Source organism: Mytilus galloprovincialis, chromosome 14 (genome assembly GCF_965363235.1).
Source record: "Mytilus galloprovincialis chromosome 14, xbMytGall1.hap1.1, whole genome shotgun sequence".
NCBI lineage: Eukaryota > Metazoa > Mollusca > Bivalvia > Mytilida > Mytilidae > Mytilus > Mytilus galloprovincialis.
In genome coordinates this window covers 16,941,509-16,964,506 of record NC_134851.1, presented here as the reverse complement: position 1 = coordinate 16,964,506, position 22,998 = coordinate 16,941,509, and the positions used below count along the sequence as shown (strand labels likewise).

At 32.3% G+C, this 22,998-nt stretch overlaps 1 protein-coding gene across 1 annotated transcript in view; it reads right to left on the bottom strand.

Moving 5' to 3' along the window:
- Window positions 1-16,839: 16,839 nt before the first annotated feature.
- Window positions 16,840-22,998, bottom strand: part of LOC143059794 (dynein beta chain, ciliary-like) — a 54,359-nt gene continuing 48,200 nt past the window's right edge. Inside the window, exons 42-47 of the mRNA XM_076233356.1 lie at window positions 22,340-22,616; window positions 21,692-21,919; window positions 20,972-21,283; window positions 20,258-20,500; window positions 19,266-19,454; window positions 16,840-18,246 (exon numbers count right to left, since the gene is read on the bottom strand). Of these exons, the coding sequence (XP_076089471.1) occupies window positions 17,629-18,246; window positions 19,266-19,454; window positions 20,258-20,500; window positions 20,972-21,283; window positions 21,692-21,919; window positions 22,340-22,616 (1,867 nt within the window). The 3' untranslated portion in view covers window positions 16,840-17,628. The remainder of the gene's footprint in view (window positions 18,247-19,265; window positions 19,455-20,257; window positions 20,501-20,971; window positions 21,284-21,691; window positions 21,920-22,339; window positions 22,617-22,998) is intronic.

Sequence of the window (22,998 nt, the reverse complement as noted above, 5' to 3'; positions counted from 1 at the left end):
TGTATATATATACAGAATCGGTTATCATGTGTTGAAAGTAAAGGACATTTGCTACTCTGTTTCAAAATAACAAACCTTTCAAAAGAATGATATATACTGAAAAGTATATAAATAAAGGAACTAATTATGCAGAAAAAAATAAGGGTCTGTGTCCTTTTTTTTAAGCCGTTGAAAATATGGCGGGAAATTATTTCCTATAGATTTTTCATAAATTTAACCTTGACACATTTTTCTTTCAAAAACTATTAAAAACAAGAACCATCTTTAAAAAAGATATCCGACGTATTTAAATTTGAGTATATGTTTAAAACTATCATTTCGATAACCTTCAGAAGCACAAAGATACCATTTAAATAACGTTTTCTCTGTTTGTGTTCATTATTCTCGGTCCTCGTATATTTCTGTTTCAAATTACATTCACCAAAACCCCGCGGAAATCTCACATGCGTATGTGCGTTCTAAAAGTCATGTACGTTCGTACAACAAAGTTTACATTCAAAATTATTACATAATTTTCCCGAATAAACAGCTGTCACGGATGCAAAGAGCTATTGGAGAAACAATTATTTTAATAAAAATATAAATCTTTGTAAGATCTAGTCAAATATTTATAGTTTTTCACTTGCTTTCCATCACGATATAATTAACGAGACGTTTTTTCAAACACAACCAAATCACCCACCATGACAGCATTTTGTCCAATCACAGAAAGGATTTTCGAGCATGCGTATTCTGTTGCCATAGTTAAGGTAGCACTCCACAGTTAGAAAATAAAATTAAAAATGAGCCACAAAATGTTTTATCATCTCCTTTTCCTGGATTTCTAATACATTAACCCAACTGTTTGTGTTGTACATGTGCATATGTATGTAATCAGTATATTCCATAGATTTGATTTTCAAAGTTAAAAGAGTGAAAATTAATTCCTTATATGTGTATCCATGGCAACATTCTGCATTTATTTACCATAAAATATTGCAAAAAGGGGGGTTGACATGTCACATATCCCCCAAAAATTTGGATCAAACTAGAATTTCAATGCCTTTGAGTTATACCTGTTTAGAAACTGTTTTCATAAATCTTCCTAATGATCAAATAAAAAATGGGTGTCTTCCGCATCATTTTTTCGTAAAATCCAAGCGATAAAAAGTTGGAAAAAAACATTACAATAATTGCCGGACCAATGTATGGTAGGGACATGCAAATACGGACTGTCATGCAGAAAACAGCCTATATTACATACTTTACATAACCTTGATGTTCATATAAACCCAATACAAAGGCTATTTTAATACTCAGCTATCCAAAAATGATTTTTATTGCACACTAGCTCTCATATTTGAAAAATCCACAGGGGCCAAAATGCGAAACTACACATCTAACTGTGGAGTGCTACCTAAGCGTCCTTAAATTCAAAGGGCACAAACCCGGCGAAACTATACCGACTACGTCGGAAAAAAGATTTCAGCAATAATGGCTTTATAAAGTATTCTAATTCTTTTATCAATTAAAACTTCAAATATAAAAGAGAAATACCGTGATACAAAAAAAAAAAAAACAAATCAAAACAACTCAGATTATTTTAAGAATGTCTGTCCTTTTTTTTTCTGTCTATGAAGAAATATCATTAAAAAAAAATGTGGTGCACACTGAATAACGCGCGTAGCAGATTATTTTAAAGTGTACAACACATTTATTAGTGTTATTTCGAATAGACAGAAAACATATTAGTCATTTCTTATAGTTTAATTCTGAATTCCATTTTAAACCGGAATAAACCATAAAAAAAGTTGATGACGTCACGCTCACATGACAAAATTATGTCTATGAGCTGATAAACAAAACAACGTCAGCCAATCAGAAGACGCGTTACATCCAAAATTAAATTAATATTATCTTGACAGTTTAGGATATTTTCATAAATTCGCATATACAACAATCTAACGAGGTTTCTGTTTTTAAGCCTTTTTAACTTTCTTTTTTTTTCGGATTGATTTCAACTTATATTACCAAAATGATAAGTTTGCGTGTTAACAATTATAGGTCAAAGTACGGCATTCATCTAGGTAATTTGATAAACTTAATTTATATTTTCTTTTTGGTCTCTAAATTAAAGTTTATCAAATTACCTAGATGAATGCCGTACTTTGACCTATAATTGTTCACTTTTTACGCAAAGTGACTTGAATGGAGAGTTGTCGAATTGACACTCATACCTCATTTAAAAAATATATTAAGGTCATAATTAATTCGATAAATAAAAAAATAAATAAAAACAAATTGCGCTGTTCAGCGATATGCGGTTTGCGATCGGTAATGAAATTTAGATTTACCGTTTAATTAATATTCGTTCATGCATTTTGTTGAGTTATTTCAATGTTATGTTGCATATTTAAGTTGTTTTGCTGTTTGTTCTTATGTTCTGTTGTATATTTTAAGTGTTCTGTGGTATATTTTTAGTGTTTTGTGGTATTCTGTGGTGTTTAACTGGATACGATATTTCATAGCTCTTTCACAAATTCAGAAAAATGACTAAAAAGAAAAAAAAATCCCATATTCTATACTTAAGAGGATTTATGATAATGAAGGGAAACTCTGGGACATGAACAATGGGGGCTCAAGCACCTTAATTATGTCGTATTCTTCAATAATATTAATTGTTCCAATCAATGATTGTTTATTACATTAACCAAATTTCAAATGAAGTAAACGTTAATCATAAGCGTTGAGTTTTCAACAATGAGAACTGAATCCAACACCGTACAGTCGGCAATACAATAACCTGACATGAAAAATATGAGGGTTGCACTAATGACAGGATGATTGCCCGGATAGTGACAGGACGGTTGACCGGACGACATATAAATAGTCATAACTTTTTTGTTATCCGATAGATTTGTTTAATATTTGTAAACCTGAAAGATATTAAACTATATTTTATGAATATAAAAAAAAAGAGAAAAAATAATTATTTTTGAGCAAAAAAAGTTGACCGGACGGTATTCACACTCGCCAATATACGCTAAATATATATTCAACTGGTTGACGACAAGTGTTAATATGTCTTTTGTTTTACAATATTTGTCCATGAAACTCAGGAATCTGTGAGATTTATAAATATATTATACGAAAATATAAACTTGATTGCAAAAAAAACGTGTTTTTCTCAAAAAAAAGTTGACCGGACGGTATTCACCCTCGCCGATATACGCTATATATATATTGAAATGGTCGACGACAAGTGTTGATATCTCTTTTGTTTTACAATATTTTATCATGAAATTCAGGAAATTTGTTTTACAATATTTTATCATGAAATTCAGGAATCTGTGAGAATAATAAATATTGGATACGACAATATAAACTTTATAGTGAAAAAAAAAGTTTGTCTCCAAAAAAAGTTGACCGGACGGTGTTCACATTCGCCGATGTACGCGTTAATTATATTGAACTGATACAAATAAGTGTCAATATCTTATTTGTTTTAAAATATTTTTACACGAAACTAAGAAATCTACGAGATCAATAAATACTTGATATGAAAATATAAACTTTATAGTAAATAAAAATGTTTTTCTTCAAGAAAAGATGACCGGAAGGAACAAACATTCGCCGTTATATGCCTTAATATAAGTTGGTAGACCCAAGTGTTTATATCTCTTTTATTTTATCAAATTTATGAAATCTGAGAGATCAATAAGTACTTGATATGAAAATATAAACTTTATATCAAATATGTTAAATGTTGTTCTTAAAAAAAAAAAAGTTGATCTGAGGGAATTAACATTCGCCGATATTATTATTTAAATATATTGAACTGATCAACACAAGTTTTAATATCTCTTCATTTTTATAATATATCTGTCCATGAAATGAAATAATTTGTGAGATTAAATAAATATTTTAAAAGAAAAATAAACTTTAAAGTAACAAGAATGTGTCCACAGTACACGGATGCCCCACTCACACTATCATTTTCTATGTTTAAAGGACTGTGAAATTGGAATAAATTCTCTAATTTGGCATTAAAATTAGAATGATCTTATCAAAGGGAACATGTATACTAAGTTTCAAGTTGATTGGACTTCTACTTTATCAAAAACTACCTTGACCAAAAACTTTAACCTGAAATTTGCACTATCATTTTCTATGTTCAGTGAACCGTAAAATTGGGGTCAAAACTCTAATTTGGCATTTAAATTAGAAAGATCATATCATAGGGCACATGTATACTAAGTTTCAAGTTGATTGGACTTCAACTTCATCAAAAACTACCTTGACCAAAAACTTTAACCTGAAGCCAAAAACTTTAACCTGAAATTTGCACTATCATTTTCTATGTTCAGTGAACCGTAAAATTGGGGTCAAAACTCTAATTTGGCATTTAAATTAGAAAGATCATATCATAGGGCACATGTATACTAAGTTTCAAGTTGATTGGACTTCAACTTCATCAAAAACTACCTTGACCAAAAACTTTAACCTGAAATTTGCACTATCATTTTCTATGTTCAGTGAACCGTAAAATTGGGGTCAAAACTCTAATTTGGCATTTAAATTAGAAAGATCATATCATAGGGCACATGTATACTAAGTTTCAAGTTGATTGGACTTCAACTTCATCAAAAACTACCTTGACCAAAAACTTTAACCTGAAGCCAAAACTTTAACCTGAAATTTGCACTATCATTTTCTATGTTCAGTGAACCGTAAAATTGGGGTCAAAACTCTAATTTGGCATTTAAATTAGAAAGATCATATCATAGGGCACATGTATACTAAGTTTCAAGTTGATTGGACTTCAACTTCATCAAAAACTACCTTGACCAAAAACTTTAACCTGAAATTTGCACTATCATTTTCTATCAGTGAACCGTAAAATTGGGGTCAAAACTCTAATTTGGCATTTAAATTAGAAAGATCATATCATACAGAACATATATACTAAGTTTCAAGTTGATTAGACTCCAACTTCATCAAAAACTACCTCGACCAAAAACTTTAACCTGAAGCGGGACAGACGGACGAACGGACGAACGAACAGACGGACGAACGGACGAACGAACAGACGGACGAACGGACGCACAGACCAGAAAACATAATGCCCATAAATGGGGCATAAAAACAATGAGCCCAAAATGTTTATGTGAGCGAGTTCACCAATGCATATTAGAAGTAATGATATTTAATCAAATTAATCTAATTTTGACACTTGTTGTAATCACCAATCAAGCCAAATAACATGTCATTAAAGTTTTCACACCTGAGACATCAAATACATTTAATTGAATTACCTTATAATCAGTTGGTAATTAGTATCCAAATCTAATATGACGTGCTTCTTTAGCTTTGTAAACAACACTGTGATAAAATTATCGATAACATATACTTAGCGCAGACTCAGAGATATACATAATAATGGCTGTTACAATATACTTCCCACGTAAATCTACATGTATTGGAACCTATTTGCAGACCCTTTGCCGATTTTATTGTTTTAAAAAGTGCAATTAAAAAAAGACAAAATAACTTTTATTCTTATTCGTATGCATAATAAAAAGAAGTAATGCACAAAAGCTCGGAGAAATCAACAAAATAAAAATAAAATAAAATTCCGCGAAACTCTATTAATCTTTTTCACGCATTTAAGTCATTTCAAAACATGACGTCATAGAAATGAAACCGCTAAAGTTGAAAGTTTTCTGTTTCGTGAACCATCGGAATTCGTATGATATTGTATTAAAACTGATTTTTGAGGTAGGTTTTGTTTTATTTTCTATTCTATTGCATTATTCGCATATTTACTAATTTCAGCAAGTCAACATGGCGGCTCCTTAGTTACAAAATGTCAACTTTGGATTTGACAAAAACATGTAAATTAAAAATGGCAAATGTTGGGTTTGAGAATTTAAAGAATCAAAAAGTTTTTTTCTAGCAGTTCTTCACGAAATAACCTATGCAAGCTACATATCTATAAAGATATTTGAGCTTTATCTAACAGGGAGTAAAAAAGAACAGCCACACACACAGCATACCCACCCTCGCTTCAGTTTTTTAATGACCGTATTTGTCCTATTAGAATCGAAATAATTCATGGAAGCCATAGATTGTTGGAAATTTACACATGGCCTGGGCCGTGATATTCGTTAATTTTATCCCTCGCTAACGCTCAGGATAAAATTCGAATATCACGGCCCAGGCCATGTGTAAATTAATTTTATCCCTCGCTAACGCTCAGGATAAAATTCGAATATCACGGCCCAGGCCATGTGTAAATTTCCAACAATCTATGGCTTCCATGAATTATTTCTTAATTAAAGAAGACATTTTATGAAGTTCAGGATTTCAGATTAACATTTAACTCACCTAATAATAACTATACAATTGTTCAGTCATTTTCTTTTTTACAGAAAAAAATACAACAGGATTTAAATAATATTTATAAATGGTGTAACACTTGGGGATTCAATTTATCCACCAATAAAACAGTGTGTATTATATTTATGAAATTGGTAAATACAGTTATTCTTAATCTTCATACAATTTAAGGGCATTTCCAAATAGTCCTAAATATAATGCTTTATGCATCTGAAAAGGGTTGAAAATAACACTGAAAAATCGTTTTTCCTCTAGCATAGTTTGTACATGCAGTATAGGTGTATTTTAAAGGCACAACAGTGAAGCCGCCGTATAATATATAAAAATATTAATTTTCGCGAACCATTTAGGTCACGGAAATTCCAAAATATGGCATCAGTAAGGAGAGTTGTACAAATAATGTGAATACACAGAACCCCCATCCAATTCATCTTTACTAAAAGTATTCATCATTTTCTATTTTATATGTACTAACAATATTCCATTTTTCTATAATCTGGATTAAAATGCATATCAGTAGTCGAAGTAAACTCAAGGTTATTATATAAAATTATTTGTCTCTTTTCGTCTGTAGTACATGTACATGTGTTTGAGGTCCGGTTTAATTTGTACGCATGAAATCTCTAGTCTAAAATAAAGCTAGTGATAGAACCTTAACCAGATAAGCAACTGTCTAGGGCCAAGTAAGGAAGGTGAAAAAAAACCAGTATTGGTACTATTACGCAGAACCATAAACAGATGCATAGACAGACCCAGGGGGTGGCAGTGGCGGATCCAGAACTTTTCATAAGGTGGGGCCCGCTCCAGTCATGCTTCAGTGATTCCCTATATAATCAACAAAATTTTTCCAACGAAAAGAGGGGGAGGGGTCTGCCCCCTAGATCCTCCTATTGGTGGGAAAAATTTAGTTAATTATATAGGAAATCATCAAAGCTTGACAGGAGTGGGCAGCCCTTTGGAAAGTCAGAGGCCACCCCTTTATGAAAAGTGCTGAATTGCCACTGAGATTTGCAGGTTTTCTTTGTAAAGATACCTTAAAATATCAACAACTCTGACTGAGTACACAATTTGATTCATTTTAGCTCATTAGCTGGGCTCACTCGATAAAAATATTCATTGCGGCTCACTAGCAAATATCTTACGATACTCATGTGTAGAAAAACTGATAATCTATACATGTGTGTGAGGAGTAGTTAGCTTAAACAGAGACATATAATATTATATGTCTCTGGCTTAAATATAGCTAAATTTGGAAAATTTGAAAATGACTTGGGGAATGAAGATGTAGTAAAGACCGAATATCAGTTTTGGTCTTATATACATGTATGTGTACAAATATATCACTGTTTCAGTGGCAATGGTAAATAGACACTGAAAAGTCTTGGATAACATTTTATAGTTTTAAATGTTTCTTCATCAGTTGACTTAAATTAGGTGGAGCCAGGAGGTGTGTTCTTATTTCCAACAGAGGAGCGCTCAACCTATATCAATTTGTGCATGAAGCAAATTGATAGTTGCTAGATACTGAATGATTATACCACAAGAAAGTTTTAACCTGTGCATACTTAAAATACGATAAAAAAAACATGTCTTTTTCAGGACTTCTGATCCAACCATGTAGTATGGCATTTTATTGAGATATGGTTTTGGTCAATGGATGTTCATGAAGAACCTGCAGTACAAAGTATATCACTGGATTTAACTCTTTGTCTAAGTGTATTATTAAAGTACTTTGCTTTGAGCTCAGTTCATTGTTATGCAATTCATTCTTTGTGAAATAAAGATTTGACAGACAACTCTCATGTACAAGGATTTGTCAAAGTAGTATCACCTCTTTCTTCAATGTAAGTAATAGGGAGATAAAAAGCATATATCGATTTGAACCAAACATTATATGTCCTTTGACCAAATTTTATAAATAGAACAAATTTATCCGACAATGCTACTCCCACTACTAGCAATATGATGCTAGGCATAGGCGGATTTAGGGGGGGGCCCAGGGGGCCCGGGCCCCCCCTTTTTGGGAAAAAATTTGGTTGCTTATATAGGGAATCACTGAAGCGTGACTGGAGCGGGCCCCCTCTTAGGTCAGTCAGTGGGCCCCCACTTATGAAAATTTCTGGATCCGCCACTGCTAGGTTGTTTTAATACATCTGTACTGCCTACTGATGACTTGGTCCTGAGTGTAAATGGTCATTCGATTATGTTTTAAAAAAAATATAAGGCCTATCTGGCCTAATTGATTTCTAAAACTATGTTTCATTGTACATGTTCAACATTTTTCATTCAATTGTTTATTTCTAATAAATTTGTGTGAATTAACATTGTAACAGTAAATGTTAATTACTACACATTCATACCACAACAAATACTGTATTTGTGGTACATGTATCACTTATATTTGTATCTATATAACAAACAAAAATGAAAAGAGAATAATTTTGCAATACCTTTTGAATACTATAACTTTTTAGATATTTAGACATATTAAGACGAATTAAGTAGATGTTGATAATATCCACTTGACATGCTTGAAATTCTTTTAGATTACTTTTGGAGCAGTTTTGAGTCTTTGAAGCATGCTCATATTTAATAGAAAAAAGAATATTCCTGATATCAAATTTAAATTTGGAAACAATATATTGCAAATAGTTAAAGAAGTTAAATTTTTAGGGATTATATTTGATTGCAAATTAACTTGGAATAAACACATTCAGTACATACATACTAGATGCACCAAAGTGTTGAACTGTATGAGGGTAATATCTGGGACCAAATGGGGTGCTAACAGTCACACACTACGAAATATATATGTAGCGTTAATAAGATCCAAAATAGATTATGGATGTCAAATTTATAATACCGCATCATACTCGACAAAAAAGATCCTAGATAGTTTACAAACGCAGGCCTTGCGTACTTGTACAGGTGTCATTAAAGGGGCCTCACTTGCAAGTTTACAGGCCGAAATGGGTGACTCTCCCTACGAGGACAGAAGAAAATCTTTAATTACAAAAGCATATTAAATATTATGAGTTATGATGATCTCCATCCAGCTAAAATTAGTTTACAAAACGATTTTGACTATCAATACTATCAAAACCGTATTAAAACGAAGCAAAAACCATTCTATTGCATGCACAAGATGTTATACAAACATTTAATATTGATACAAAAGTTATATATAAACAGAGTGAATGCCCACAGCCCCCGTGGCACTTACTTAAACCCAATGTTAGCACCCAGTTACACAATATTATAACAAAAAAGGACCTCCCACATCTTATCAAAAGCGAGGGCGATGTCCTCATTGATACTAATTATAAAAATTATATAAAAATATATACTGACGGATCCAAAGAACCAGACAGTGGAAAAAGTAGCTGTGCTTATGTAATACCAGAATTCAAAATAAAAAAAGGGTATAGACTGCATAACAATTTATCAGTATTTACATGCGAACTTATGGCAATATTCCTTGCACTCAGTTGGATACAAGATGTCCTACCACTAAATGTTGTAATATTCGTTGATTCATTATCAGCTTTACAGGCAATACAGGGACCTCTATCAAAGGTCAATAACTTAATTATTTATGATATATACTATAGTATAACAACGCTACTAAAAGCAGGTATAAATGTCGTGCTCGAATGGATTCCTAGCCACGTAGGTATCTGGGGAAATGAGTTAGCTGATATGCAAGCAAAACATGCTTTGAATTATGAAATTATATACGCAAATACCCCACTATATAAAGAAGATATTAAAACTTTATGTACAAATATACTTAAAACTATGTGGCAAACTAGCTGGGATTCCAACAAAAAGGGTAGACACTTGTATGAAATAAAGGAAAAAATATCATTTAAGGTGTCCTTACCAAAAATGATAAGGCGCAAAGAAACTATTATGTACAGACTTAGAACTGGATATGCTAAACTAAATAAACATCTATTCAAAATAGGAGTTAAAAATTCTGAAATGTGCGAAAATTGCGGTAGAGCACCAGAAACAGCAAAACACTTTCTGCTAGAGTGCACTACATATAGCGATAACAGAAATGTTATGTTCCAAGAGTTAATAGCACAGGGAGTTACAAATTTTTCGATGCAAAGTCTGCTTAGTGAAAAAGCACAATCAGTCCTACCCATTATTAATTTTATTCATGCCACAAAAGGGGACATATAAACATATGACATTTGTATAAAACAATGCGTAAATTGCAATTAAACTCTGAAAAGAAAGAAAGAAAAAAAATATATATAGCGTATATCGGCGAGGGTGAATACCGTCCGGTCAACTTTTTTTGCAGATTTGTTTTCTTTTTTACTTTAAAGTTTATATTTTCGTGTAATATATTATTCAATCTCACAGGTTCCTGAGTTTCATGGACAAATATTGTAAAACAAAAGAGATATTAACACTTGTCGTCGACCATTTCAATATATATATAGCGTATATCGGCGAGGGTGAATACCGTCCGGTCAACTTTTTTTTTGAGAAAAACACGTTTTTTTTGCAATCAAGTTTATATTTTCGTATAATATATTTATAAATCTCACAGATTACTGAGTTTCATGGACAAATATTGTAAAACAAAAGACATATTAACACTTGTCGTCAACCAGTTGAATATATATTTAGCGTATATTGGCGAGTGTGAATACCGTCCGGTCAACTTTTTTTGCTCAAAAATAATTATTTTTCCTCTTTTTTTTTATATTCATAAAATATAGTTTAATATCTTTCAGGTTTACAAATATTAAACAAATCTATCGGATAACAAAAAAGTTATGACTATTTATATGTCGTCCGGTCAACCGTCCTGTCACTATCCGGGCAATCGTCCTGTCATTAGTGGTTTCCAAAATATGAATCAATTCAATTGAGAAAACGAATAGTCTCGATCATCCAGCCGCTTTATTTTTCAAAGTAGAGCGTCTGGATGAGAAGTGATGTAAAAATGGTAATTTATAACATTCGGAATAGTATCGGCTTTGTTAACTTGTTGTAAGAGATAATGTCCAAGACGAATAACCAAGAAGTTGGTTATTGACTTCGGAAGAAATGACATGACGATAATATTATTGCAAAGCCCGAGTGTACCGATTGTTGTTGAATGCTATTTATATATTTTTGTGACGACATACAATTCATGGAAAACACCATACAGCATGGCTTTCATGGGCATGGACGCGAAGAAAAACCAGCACATCCAACCTTGGTAAGATGTTATAACAACACACACTGTAACATAAATTGCAATGCAACCTGATACACCGAGTAGTTATATTCTTTCATGCATTTCCGTGCAACGAAAACGAGTTTATAATTATACAATAAATGTTAATTGTTATGTTGACTGGGACCACTCGAACGGTCATGTACGTAGTTATAAATACATTTTGGGTGGATGTGTAGTATCGTCACTTTATAAATACTTGATGGAAAACTGCTATGAAATATCACCTTCATCCAAGATAAGTTCGTTGTATCTATCTAAATAAGGGGATTTGCATTTCGATATGTGTAAAAAAAGGGGGGGGGGGAGTAGAGATACACAATGATGTACACATTCAGAGAAAAACAAAGTGTATCAAGAAGATGCCATTTTTTACATAATGAAATTATACATTCGATTTTCTGCAAAACGAAAGACAGTTAAACAATATATTCAGCATTAATGAACAGAGGTGTCAATGAGGCAGCAACCAGTGAACCCAATGACATAAATTACGAAAAGTAGACATAATTATGATTAAGAGTTTATCATGTAGACTAAAACAAAAATTGAAGATAAAATTGCCAAAAGCTCAACATTACACAAATAAGGAGATGCGGTATGAATACCAATGAGAACTATCCACCCAAGTTCAAATGAATTGAATGTGAGTAATTATAAGCAACTGTATGGCCTTCAACAATGAGAAAAATCCATGCATGGTTTGGATAAAGAATACAAACAGGGAATGTGTCAAAGAGACACTGGGCAACCAAAATAAAGAGCAGTAAACAGCCCAATGTCACCAATGGGTCAGGTCTTCAACGCAGCGAAATAATCTTGCACCCTGAAGCCGGATTCAGCTTGCCACAGGACAATAATTTATACAATATATTTCTATGGTGATTTTTTAAACAATTTGTTTTTAATATATATATGCTATGGCTAAAAATTGATATGATTTTAATATTTACTTTCTTTTGTAGACAAACCAATGATGATTTATGGACACAGATATTATTTGTAAAATGTGAAGAATTAAAAAAAAATGTAATACTCAGGATTATCATTGTATCATAAACATAAACAAGATTCAAACTGAAAGAATTTTTTTTAATTACTGAAGCATCAATCAGTATAAATAGATCACAGTACCAACAATGTTGGGTATACATTATTTTGACAGCCGCCACAAAGCGAAAAAAATACACAGACGTATATTGATTAAATGGAACAAATATCAAGAAACTCATTGTTGTCAGATATGTTAGAGAAATAAGATTTGTATTAACAAATTAAAAATCATATGAACAATTAAACAGTTAGTGTTTACGGTTGAATTGTATCTAATTTTCAAGTCGGGCCCTTTAATAGTTGACTATATGGTAGGGAGTTTTCTTAATATTGAAGGCCATGCAGTGATCACATTTGCGTATATCCATGTTATTTGAACTCTGCTGGGTTGTTGCCTCGCGAGCAATCATACCAATTTCCTTATTTTTATATAAAAGATTCACAGCAGAAGCTATTGTTCTTGTGAAGCTGTCCTTTATTGCATGCTCATACATGATGGAAATTATAAGAGTTTGAGAAGTAGAATACACTTTTGATCATAAGTTATTATCTTTTTTTACAAGTTACTATGCAGTATGGGATAAATCCCATTCCATCTTTTCCATGTACATGATTCAAACATGCATTCAAAGAGTATTGGGTTTCATGACTAACTGGTTAAATTCTGTATTTCTCCATGGATACGGGCTACATAGGCAAAGTGGTTTTGTGTGAAGGTTGGTTCCTAAATATTTTCTTCCCAAAAGGATTAGGCAATTATTGGTGTAACAGCTAAGAAACATTCAGACTATTCTGTCGTTTGCAGTTTTAAGATCAGTTAATTTTGTAAATGGAAATTGAGTTGGCTCATTGTGTGATCTCTCTGATATGCCAGTTATACTTGTTAAGGAAGTTTTTCTACATATGCAATCTTAGTATTTGTATGAGATGTTTTTCTTTACATAGACGTAGCTTGATGTGTGCTTTTTTGTAAGGTAAGTGCGTCAGATATATATATAAAAAAGGAACTGAGAATAATGAGACAAAGCAAGGAAAAATGGATAAAAAAAATAAAGAATAGAGACTAACGGTGAAGCACTATACTGATGGTTGATTGCTTAATGTCCAGTGACAAATATTTCATGCATGTTTAGGACGATTTGATACAATACAAAGAATAGAGAATAGAAGCTGGAGAATGGTGGTATTTTATAGTATGAAGATGAGAGAAACAATGGACGGGTGTACACTAATATAAGAATAGTTTGATCTTGGGTTGCTTTTTTTATCGTCTTGTGGTAAATAATGATAATGTTCAGGACGAAAAGAAATTAACAATAATTATAAAATGGAGGTTCTTATTTATAGTCCGTTCGGAATACAGGTTGGAGAAATTATGACTCACTAAAAAATAAGGGTATATTGTATTGAAGCAGAAATATAGATTTAGGTATAACGGTCCACCTAGGGACTCATTTTTAAACGTGCAGAGAGCTTGGTATTCTCTATACACGAACAGTGGCGGATCCAGAACTTGTCATTAGGGAGGGGAACTACACTTACTCATGCTGTGTTTCCCGATATAATCAACCACATTTTTCCTACGAAAAAAATGGGGGGGGGGGGGGGTCCGCCTATGACGAGTGCTATAACATTTACACAGGGCCGTAACTAGGTCTCAGAATAAAACGAGGCAGGCGTTTAGGTGCCGCCGTCTGCGGTACCCAGGTAATGGGGAAACCAGGGGTGAAAAAACCGGCCGAAAACTAGAAAAGTACAGTGATCAATAAAAAATTAGATAAAAACATGACTAGAAAAAAAGAGTAAAACTTTATATATAAAGTAATTTTAATCAACGAAAAAAATATCCGAAATCTGAATATAAAGTACGGCCAATTAAAGCTTAATTTTGACTCTAGATCTTTATTACATGTTTATAAATCATTCAGTTTCAGACAAGAACTTTGAGAACATGAATACGTGTGAAATGTTTTTTTCTTTTCCCCCAGTAGTTCTATTTTATTTGACTTCACGTTTGCATTAAAATTTCCCATCAGCAATTAAGTTGGCCAACATAGATCAACATAGAGTAAGCTACAAGAATGTCATATATACATGTACATTTACTACTACACTGTTTACTATTGTTTAAAGAAAAAAGATATTGGGGATAGCGGAAGTGCTATTTATATATATGTTCTATATTTAATTATTTGTTACGCCCCCTATAAATATTTGACCAGTCTGGTTAATCACCCCAGACGCTATATTTAAATATGCGTCTGGGTAATCGAGACTAGAAAACGAACGGACTAATTTATTGTATCCCCCCTTTTTTCTGTAGTCTTGGCACACTATTCTCTTTATTTCATCAGTCTCTTTTCTCTTTTTTTTGTCTAGTTTTCTGCAGCAGTCTTGTTTCATTATTAGTCTAATCTTTATATTTAAGAAGCCTATTAGTCACGACTTTTTCGACTATTTTTCTCTTATCTTGGCTCATTATTCTCTATCATGTAAACCTCACATTCATTCACCTAGTTAATAGAAACTTCAACATATCAAGGGCAATTTAGGTTATGTTATATGCTTTCTAAAATGCATTCTTAAACCAATGTACAGTCGTCATTAACCAAGAAAATTAATATTTAACTTTGGTTATGATTCTAAAACATGTCATCTACTAATCACTTTAATCTATAGGGTGAATAATTGTGGTAAAAAAAACAGTCACATGTCAAACCTGCCCGTCATGAACTAAAAAAAAAAAAAAAAAAAAAAAAAAAAAAAAAAAAAAAAAATTGTTTAAAGATAATGTATCGTGACTGGAAACAGATGTAAATATAAAGTAACAAAATTTTACTGGATGAACTCCAGGTTCTCCTGATAGAGGAGGGATCTACAGAAGGTAACAGGTAACAGGTATGTCATGCAGTGGTTGTATTTGTACAAATCTTAAATGTTTTTGCCATTGTTCTGATATGGCAGATCTTTGAAAGCTTTGATTACATTCATTCATATACCTTTTTCTTAGATTCCTTGTGTCTACTCATAAAAGCAATTTTTGGATTTTGAGTATTTAAGTTGCTGTCCAAGGCTCAGTGAGGAATACCCCCAATATTTTTTTGTTATTAATATCTACATGCCTTTTCATGGATATTTTTATGTTCTGTGATGATAGGTATCTGTCCCATTGATTTGACTCCCCGAATCCCCTTTCATTGTCTGTTAATGCAGACGAATCATATCATTCCATGAACGCCTATCATGTAAAAGAGAGAGGCAAAAGATACCAAAAGTGAAATTGTATTTTTATTGAGTAAAAACGAGTAATATCTTAAATTAATATTCTTTGATATTGTCAAAAGTAGTATAACACCACAAAAAAGTAGCATAACACCATGATAAAAAATCTTTTTATCAGGATATATCAGTTTGTTTTTGGAATATTATAAAGGTTCTTGTATTTCTCAGAAATCGTGGTACCGCCAAAAGGACATTCAAACTCATAAGTTGAAAATAAACTGACAACAACATGGCTAAAAATGAAAAAGACCAACAGACAAACAACAGTACAGTCAAGTGTAAAGTGCCCTCTTAATCATGTTTTAACTTTTGTGTAGTCATGTATGGCAGAACTGAAGGAGCATGACATGACCTAGGGAGAAGCCGAAACAAAGGCTATTTTGCCTATTTTCATCTTTTTTTCATTTTGTTTGCACAAAGTTATATAAAAAAGAAGATGTGGTATGATTGCCAACGAGACAACTGTCCACAAGGGACCAAAATGACACAGACATTAACAATTATAGGTCACTGTACGGCCTTCAACAATGAGCAAAGCCCATACCACATAGTTATGTATGTTTTCCCTTTATTCTCTATACTGTAAACCCAACCCTAACCCTCATGGTTTGTTTTAATCATCCCCCATCCCAATCAAGGTACTCTAGGTTTTATCAGTCAAGAATTAATTGATTCTGATTACCCACTTTTTCTTTTATTCAGCTTGAAATTTTCACGAATAGTTTCATCACTACTAAATCATTGAGTCTCTAGTGGATAGTTGCCTCATTGTCAATCATATCACACATGTTTATTTTTATAAAACATAAAACCTACCACTTTCTTACTGTGCAAAAAAGTATATGCTTAAACTAAAGCCTTAATGAGAATAAATAATCCAATAATTTTCATCTTTTATTATGCATCAAACTGAAAAATCACAAATAAACAAATAACTTTAGTAGTGACAAATAACAAATATGTATATATTATTCAACAATATGTATAAATATATATATATATAAAAAATAGAACAAAAACTTTTAAATTACAAACACATATAGTCTTAGGACGGATTGAAGTAAATTTGACTTGACAGATAGTGCAATAATACACAAAGTAAGGCTTATTTTGTGTGGAATAAAATAGAAAACAAGACATATTTATTCAAAAATATAAACTTTTTTTCAATATTCAATTTATTTCACTAATACTGGTATTATAAATGTTGCATAAAAGTGAACTTTTTATTTCAAAAATATTATTTCACTAATACTGGTATTTTATGTACGTAGCATAAATGTTATATAAATCAAGCAAGTCTATAGTGCTCAAAAACCAAATATTCTCAATCACATAATCTTCTCTGACATACATAAACAAGTTCTATAAATAACCCTAATACTTCTTGGACGGATTCAAGTTTATTTATTCTCACAAAAATATATCTCTTTTATAGTCATTATATAATTCTTTTAACAATGCTATTCACTTAGCTTTGTATGTAATATAAATATAATACTTTATCAATTTAATGCTATTTCAAACATAAATAAAATAAGAAATTTATATGAAACAAATATATATCACAAATATATATCAAATACTTCAATTAAATTTATAAATGTCAAAACATACAAATCAAATAAGAAATGCACACTAAGCAAAAAACCAAATAAGTCCTAATCTTGTTATACTTGAAGTAGAAGAGCCACTCCACCAAGGACCCATTTACTTGCTTTCTCTTTGGACTTGAGATTAAAGGTCCAGACGAATGTTGGTCCTCTACTCTTGGTCTTGTATACTGGACACTCATAAATGTTCCTGGTGTCCATACGGTCAACAGGTATAGCTTTAATAAATATGACCGGCATAGCAGGGGCCAGTTCCTTAAGACGAGCCTCTCCGATCATGCTGGTCTGCATATCCCACCGAGCACCTTCCATGTATAGACCATGGACGTAGGCACCTTCTCTTGGAGGTCCAGCCATATCTTCTCGGGCCTTTTTAGTCACGTCACATTGTAGGACCATACGATCAAGTGGCCACTCATTCTTTCTAGCCATCTGCTGCATAATAGCAGTCAAGAATGATTGAGGGTTGAAGAAACCACCAAGCCAGACAGCCGCTGGGAGTTGGAAGTCAGCAGTCCAGGTTTCTAATTCCTTAATCCTAAGCAACAAGTCAGCATACCATATACCAAGGCCATGAAGGGATGGGTAGGCCTTCTTAGACCAATTCTCTGGTACTACATCTAAGTACAAGGCATTACCCAAGGCTTCCATGTCAGCTGTGATAGTTAACTCTCCCTAAAAAGTTAAAAGAATATTAAGTAAAGGTTCTTTGATAATCATACAGTTGCAGATATTTCATACATATTTATACCAAGATTACGTGTTGAAGACCATACTTTGACCTATAATGGTTTACTTTTACTTGTTGAAGAAGACCATACTTTGACCTATAATGGTTTACTTTTACTTGTTGAAGAAGACCATACTTTGACCTATAATGGTTTACTTTTACTTGTTGAAGAAAACCATACTTTGACCTATAATGGTTTACTTTTACTTGTTGAAGAAGACCATACTTTGACCTATAATGGTTTACTTTTACTTGTTGAAGAAGACCATACTATGACCTATAATGGTTTACTTTTACAAATTGTGACTTGGAGGGAGGGTTGTCTGGTTGGCGCTGATACAACATCTTCTTATATTTATTCATTGAAAGATATGATTATATTAATTCATAGTTCTTCATTTAATGTATTTGGCAAAACTTTTATACATATTTATACTCCATTAAAAGCTATGTTAATATTTATTTATTGTTCTTTGCTTAATTTTCAGTGGCAAATATTTCATACTTATTCATACTATGTGGTATGGGCTTTGCTCATTGTTGAAGGCCGTACAGTGACCTATAGTTGTTAACTTCTGTGTCATTAAGTCTCTTGTTGAGAGTTGTCTTATTGGCAATCATACCGCATTTTCTATTTTATATCCATAAAAAGATCTGATTATATTAATTCATAGTTATTTACTTAAATGTTCAGTGACAAATATTTCATACATATTCCAGACAAATATGCATCAATGGTTTTTTCAGTATTTTCATCTTTGTGATGAAATGGTTTAGCTTCATAATAATTGTCAGAGAAAAAAACTTTTAATGGCTTATATCTCGAAAACAAGCACATATATCCTTCATTTTGTTCTACTGTTTTTGGTTTCTTTTTTCATAGACTATCAATTTATAAGTTTTTTTTAAAGAGCTTGTAATCTAAAACAGAAAAGCTAACATCTGAAATTTTATTTTAATGTACCTTTAATCCAAGGTCAAGTTCTCTGAGGGTACGTTTCATTTCTGAGGTCAGACCATTCATTCTCTCCGTTTCCTGGAAGGCTACAACCACATATGGTGTTCTTTCTTCAGGAGGTACTTTACCCATAATTTCTAACATGTTAAACTCTTCTGGAAGTTTCTCTGAAATCTCGTCTAATATAGTCTTAATCTGAAAAGAGATAAATATACATAAAATTGAGAATGGAAATAGGGAATATGTTAATGAGACAGCAACCCAACCAAAGAGCAGACAACAAGTAACAATCTTCATATTTTTTTTCGTAACATTTATATAAATAAGTGAAGTGTAAAGAAATAAGGCTATTCTCTTAAAATGGATGTGTGGGGGTGGGAATTGATGTCAAAATTCTTCTGATTAATTTTGCATACATCAAATGAAAAAGGTCAATAACCCATATCCAAAAACACTTTTTCCATTTTAATGGAATAACCCATTAGATGTTTTTGAGGTTTTATGTTTTTTATTTTCTATATTTAAGACTTAATTTGGGGTATTTTTCTAAAAGGTTATTGATTTTCTAACACTTAAAACCATTCTTCACATTTTCAATGACTTAAAAATACAAAAAAATACATTATATATTGTAAACCAACTGATTATTTTTTCTTTTACATTAATCCTTTTTTAGTCAATTTTGTAATAATCTGTTTTTTTTAACATCATTACTAAAATAGAGAACTGAAATTGGAAATGTATCATAGACACAACAACCTGATCAAAGAGCTGAAAACAGCCCAAGCCCACCAATGGGTCTTCAAGACAGTGAGAAAATCCTGCACCCTGTATTTATAAAACAGAAGATCCAAATATTTGGCTGAGTTTTGCTCATTGATGCATGTCTTACATCCACCTATAGATGCTAACATCTATGTCATGTAGTCTGGTGAATAGTTGTCTCATTGGCAATTATACCTGTACCACATCACCTTATTATAAATAAGCAAACTTACCTTTTCCTCTCTACTGACTCCAGTACCTCCGGAGGCTCCAGCATCTCTAGGCTGCATCTCAAATACAGTCCTGAACAAGTTCTCCGATATAGTGGTCAAGAACTCAATCTCAGCATTTGGATGGAGACCATATAAATATGGACTTTCTTGTGGTAGACATTCATCAATGTAAGCATGGTATCCCTTGTAGTCAGAGTTGGGTGGACTTAGGAAACCTTGGGCCAAATACAGTTCACCGTCAAGCTGAAAAATACAATTGAAACAGTAAAGTTTGTCTTAAAAGAAATTCTATTTTGACTATCTTCTTTCACTTTGGAAAGAATAGATTGTTATAAATCAAATATGAGAATTTGGCTAAAATTGGTGAGCATGAATTTGGCAGCTAATGCCCCTTTCAGGAGTCACATTAATAAAACCTCACAATAAATTCTAAATTTACAGGATATATGCATTTAATATTAAAGTTTTCGTTTTGCAAATCTATTCAATGTTTTGAAAACAAAATCAGACTTTCTTTTATAGTTAATTTTATTAAATTTCAATCTTCTTCCCTTTATGAAAGAGAAGTTTCTCATTTGAATTGAATTTTTCCCTGTCATTGCTTGTATGGTTTGAACCATGATTTCGTGATTCAGGCAAATTTTGTACTCTAAGTAATGAGTTAACTTTATGACCAAGACCCCTTGTCCATCTGGTCACAGATTTTTAACTCACCATATCAGGATGCATGTAGACCTCTAGGTAAGTTTTACAGAGACGTCTATCCCAATCATCTGTGATGTGTCCACCGTACATAATCTCTCCAAACAAGTATCTCAAATCTTCCCATGGGACCTTAGCATTGGCTTCTAAGTAGTTGTACAACACCATAGCACTAATGGTCAAATCTCCAGTGTTGTATGGGTACACTCTGTTCCAGCCCTGGGGTCCAAACTTACGTCTCTCACAGACAACAGCATGGAAATAGCACAGTGAGAACAGAATACTCTTAAATTCAGTCTCTCGGGCACACATCTCCATTGTATTCTAAAACAAGACAAATTGATTCAGTATTATCTCCCTTGAAATAATACAAAAATAGTCCAAAATTATCTCCCTTGAAACAAAACAAATATTGTTCAATATCATCTCAAATTTTTGCTGTTCCTTTGCTTTAAGTATGTTTTTTGCTGAGCACATACGGATTCTGTGTCTTGGATAGATACCCCATATCTTTTGATTTTCTATTGAAAGCAGTTTGTGTTTCATTCTCTAGAAAATAAATAGCTATTCTTGTGCAAACAAAATGTACAGTAAATAATATTCATAAGTCAAAATCACTTCTGTAGAATTTAGTAATGCAATCAATTTTAGTTATATAATATTTTTGAAAAGAGACCCTGGACGGTAATGAAAGGAGACTTAACTCCAATAGAAAAAAAAAAAACAAATTACCTGGTCAAAGTTGTCCAAAGCTTTATGTAAATTAGCAAACATGCCAGTTGGAGGTTCATTGGTGATTTTTATGGCAGCCTCTAGGATACCCTGTGGTATAATGTGGTATTCAGGTAAACCTGCTGGTTCAGCACTAATAAACACACGATAGCTGTCGTGACTCTCTTCACCATACTTCTCTAGCTTCTTTTCAAGGGTAGCTAACCACTTTTGCACCAAGTGGACATTCTGAAAAAACAATTACGCAAATGTTGTTTATTTTGATATTGATGAAGAAAGTCATTTCTTTCTGTCATGTGGTTTAACAAAGACTGTTAGTGAACAATTGCTTTAATATAATAATACTGTAGAAATAAATTATAATAACCTAACAACTTTGATTAACAATGAGACAGTTCTTTGCTCAAAAATTTTAATCAACCAAGGGTAAAATTCTCCTTACATTTCCAGTGTAATAATACTATAGAAAATAATTTTGATTAGTTAACAAATTTTATTAATTTTGTACACCAAAAAAAAAATGAAATGTGTCATTAGTTGAATTTCTATTGTTTAGACCGTTTTAAACAAATCACAATGTTTAGGCATACACTTTTGAAAATATTACCCAGAATGCATTAGAATCGGAAACGGTGAATTGTAACTTACCTGTAAAATAACCCAGTGTCCCTCTTTGGCAGCAATATCTAAGGCTTGTTCAGCAACAACTTCCTGACCTTGACCTAGTGAAATGTTATGGAAGTTTTTATCATCATCAGTAAATTTAAGCTTTTTCCCGATAACTTCCACATCCTTCAAGGGATTGACACCAGGGGACAGGATAAAGAATATCGGTGTGCCGGGACCTGATTCCTCGTAAGATGATGCAAAGTCAACACTCCTTCCTTCTGTGTATTTGTTTCCAAGTTTCTCTGTCACAAAGTCACTAAAAATAAACAATGTATAAATATATGTTATTCATTCTCTTTGTTGTTTCTGCTAAAAAAAAGTTTCATCAAAAGTAACTTTGGACAGACCAAACTGACCTAATAGTCAACCAAATGATGGTGGTCCATTAGTGGTGGAATGTGGTCCAAGTGGTTAAATAAGGTCCCCGAAAGCATATTTTATAGTCATTTCTGGGTCTTTTATAGATGACTAAGTTTTGAAATTATAACTATATGTAATATTTTCAAGTGATAAAAAAAATGAACAAATAATTGAAGCCAGAAGGAGAGGCCTTAACTTTTGGCTAAAATTAAAGAATACTTTTTTTTTATTTGGCTATTAATGAAATCATTGATTCATTTTTACCAGATATCAGCTGC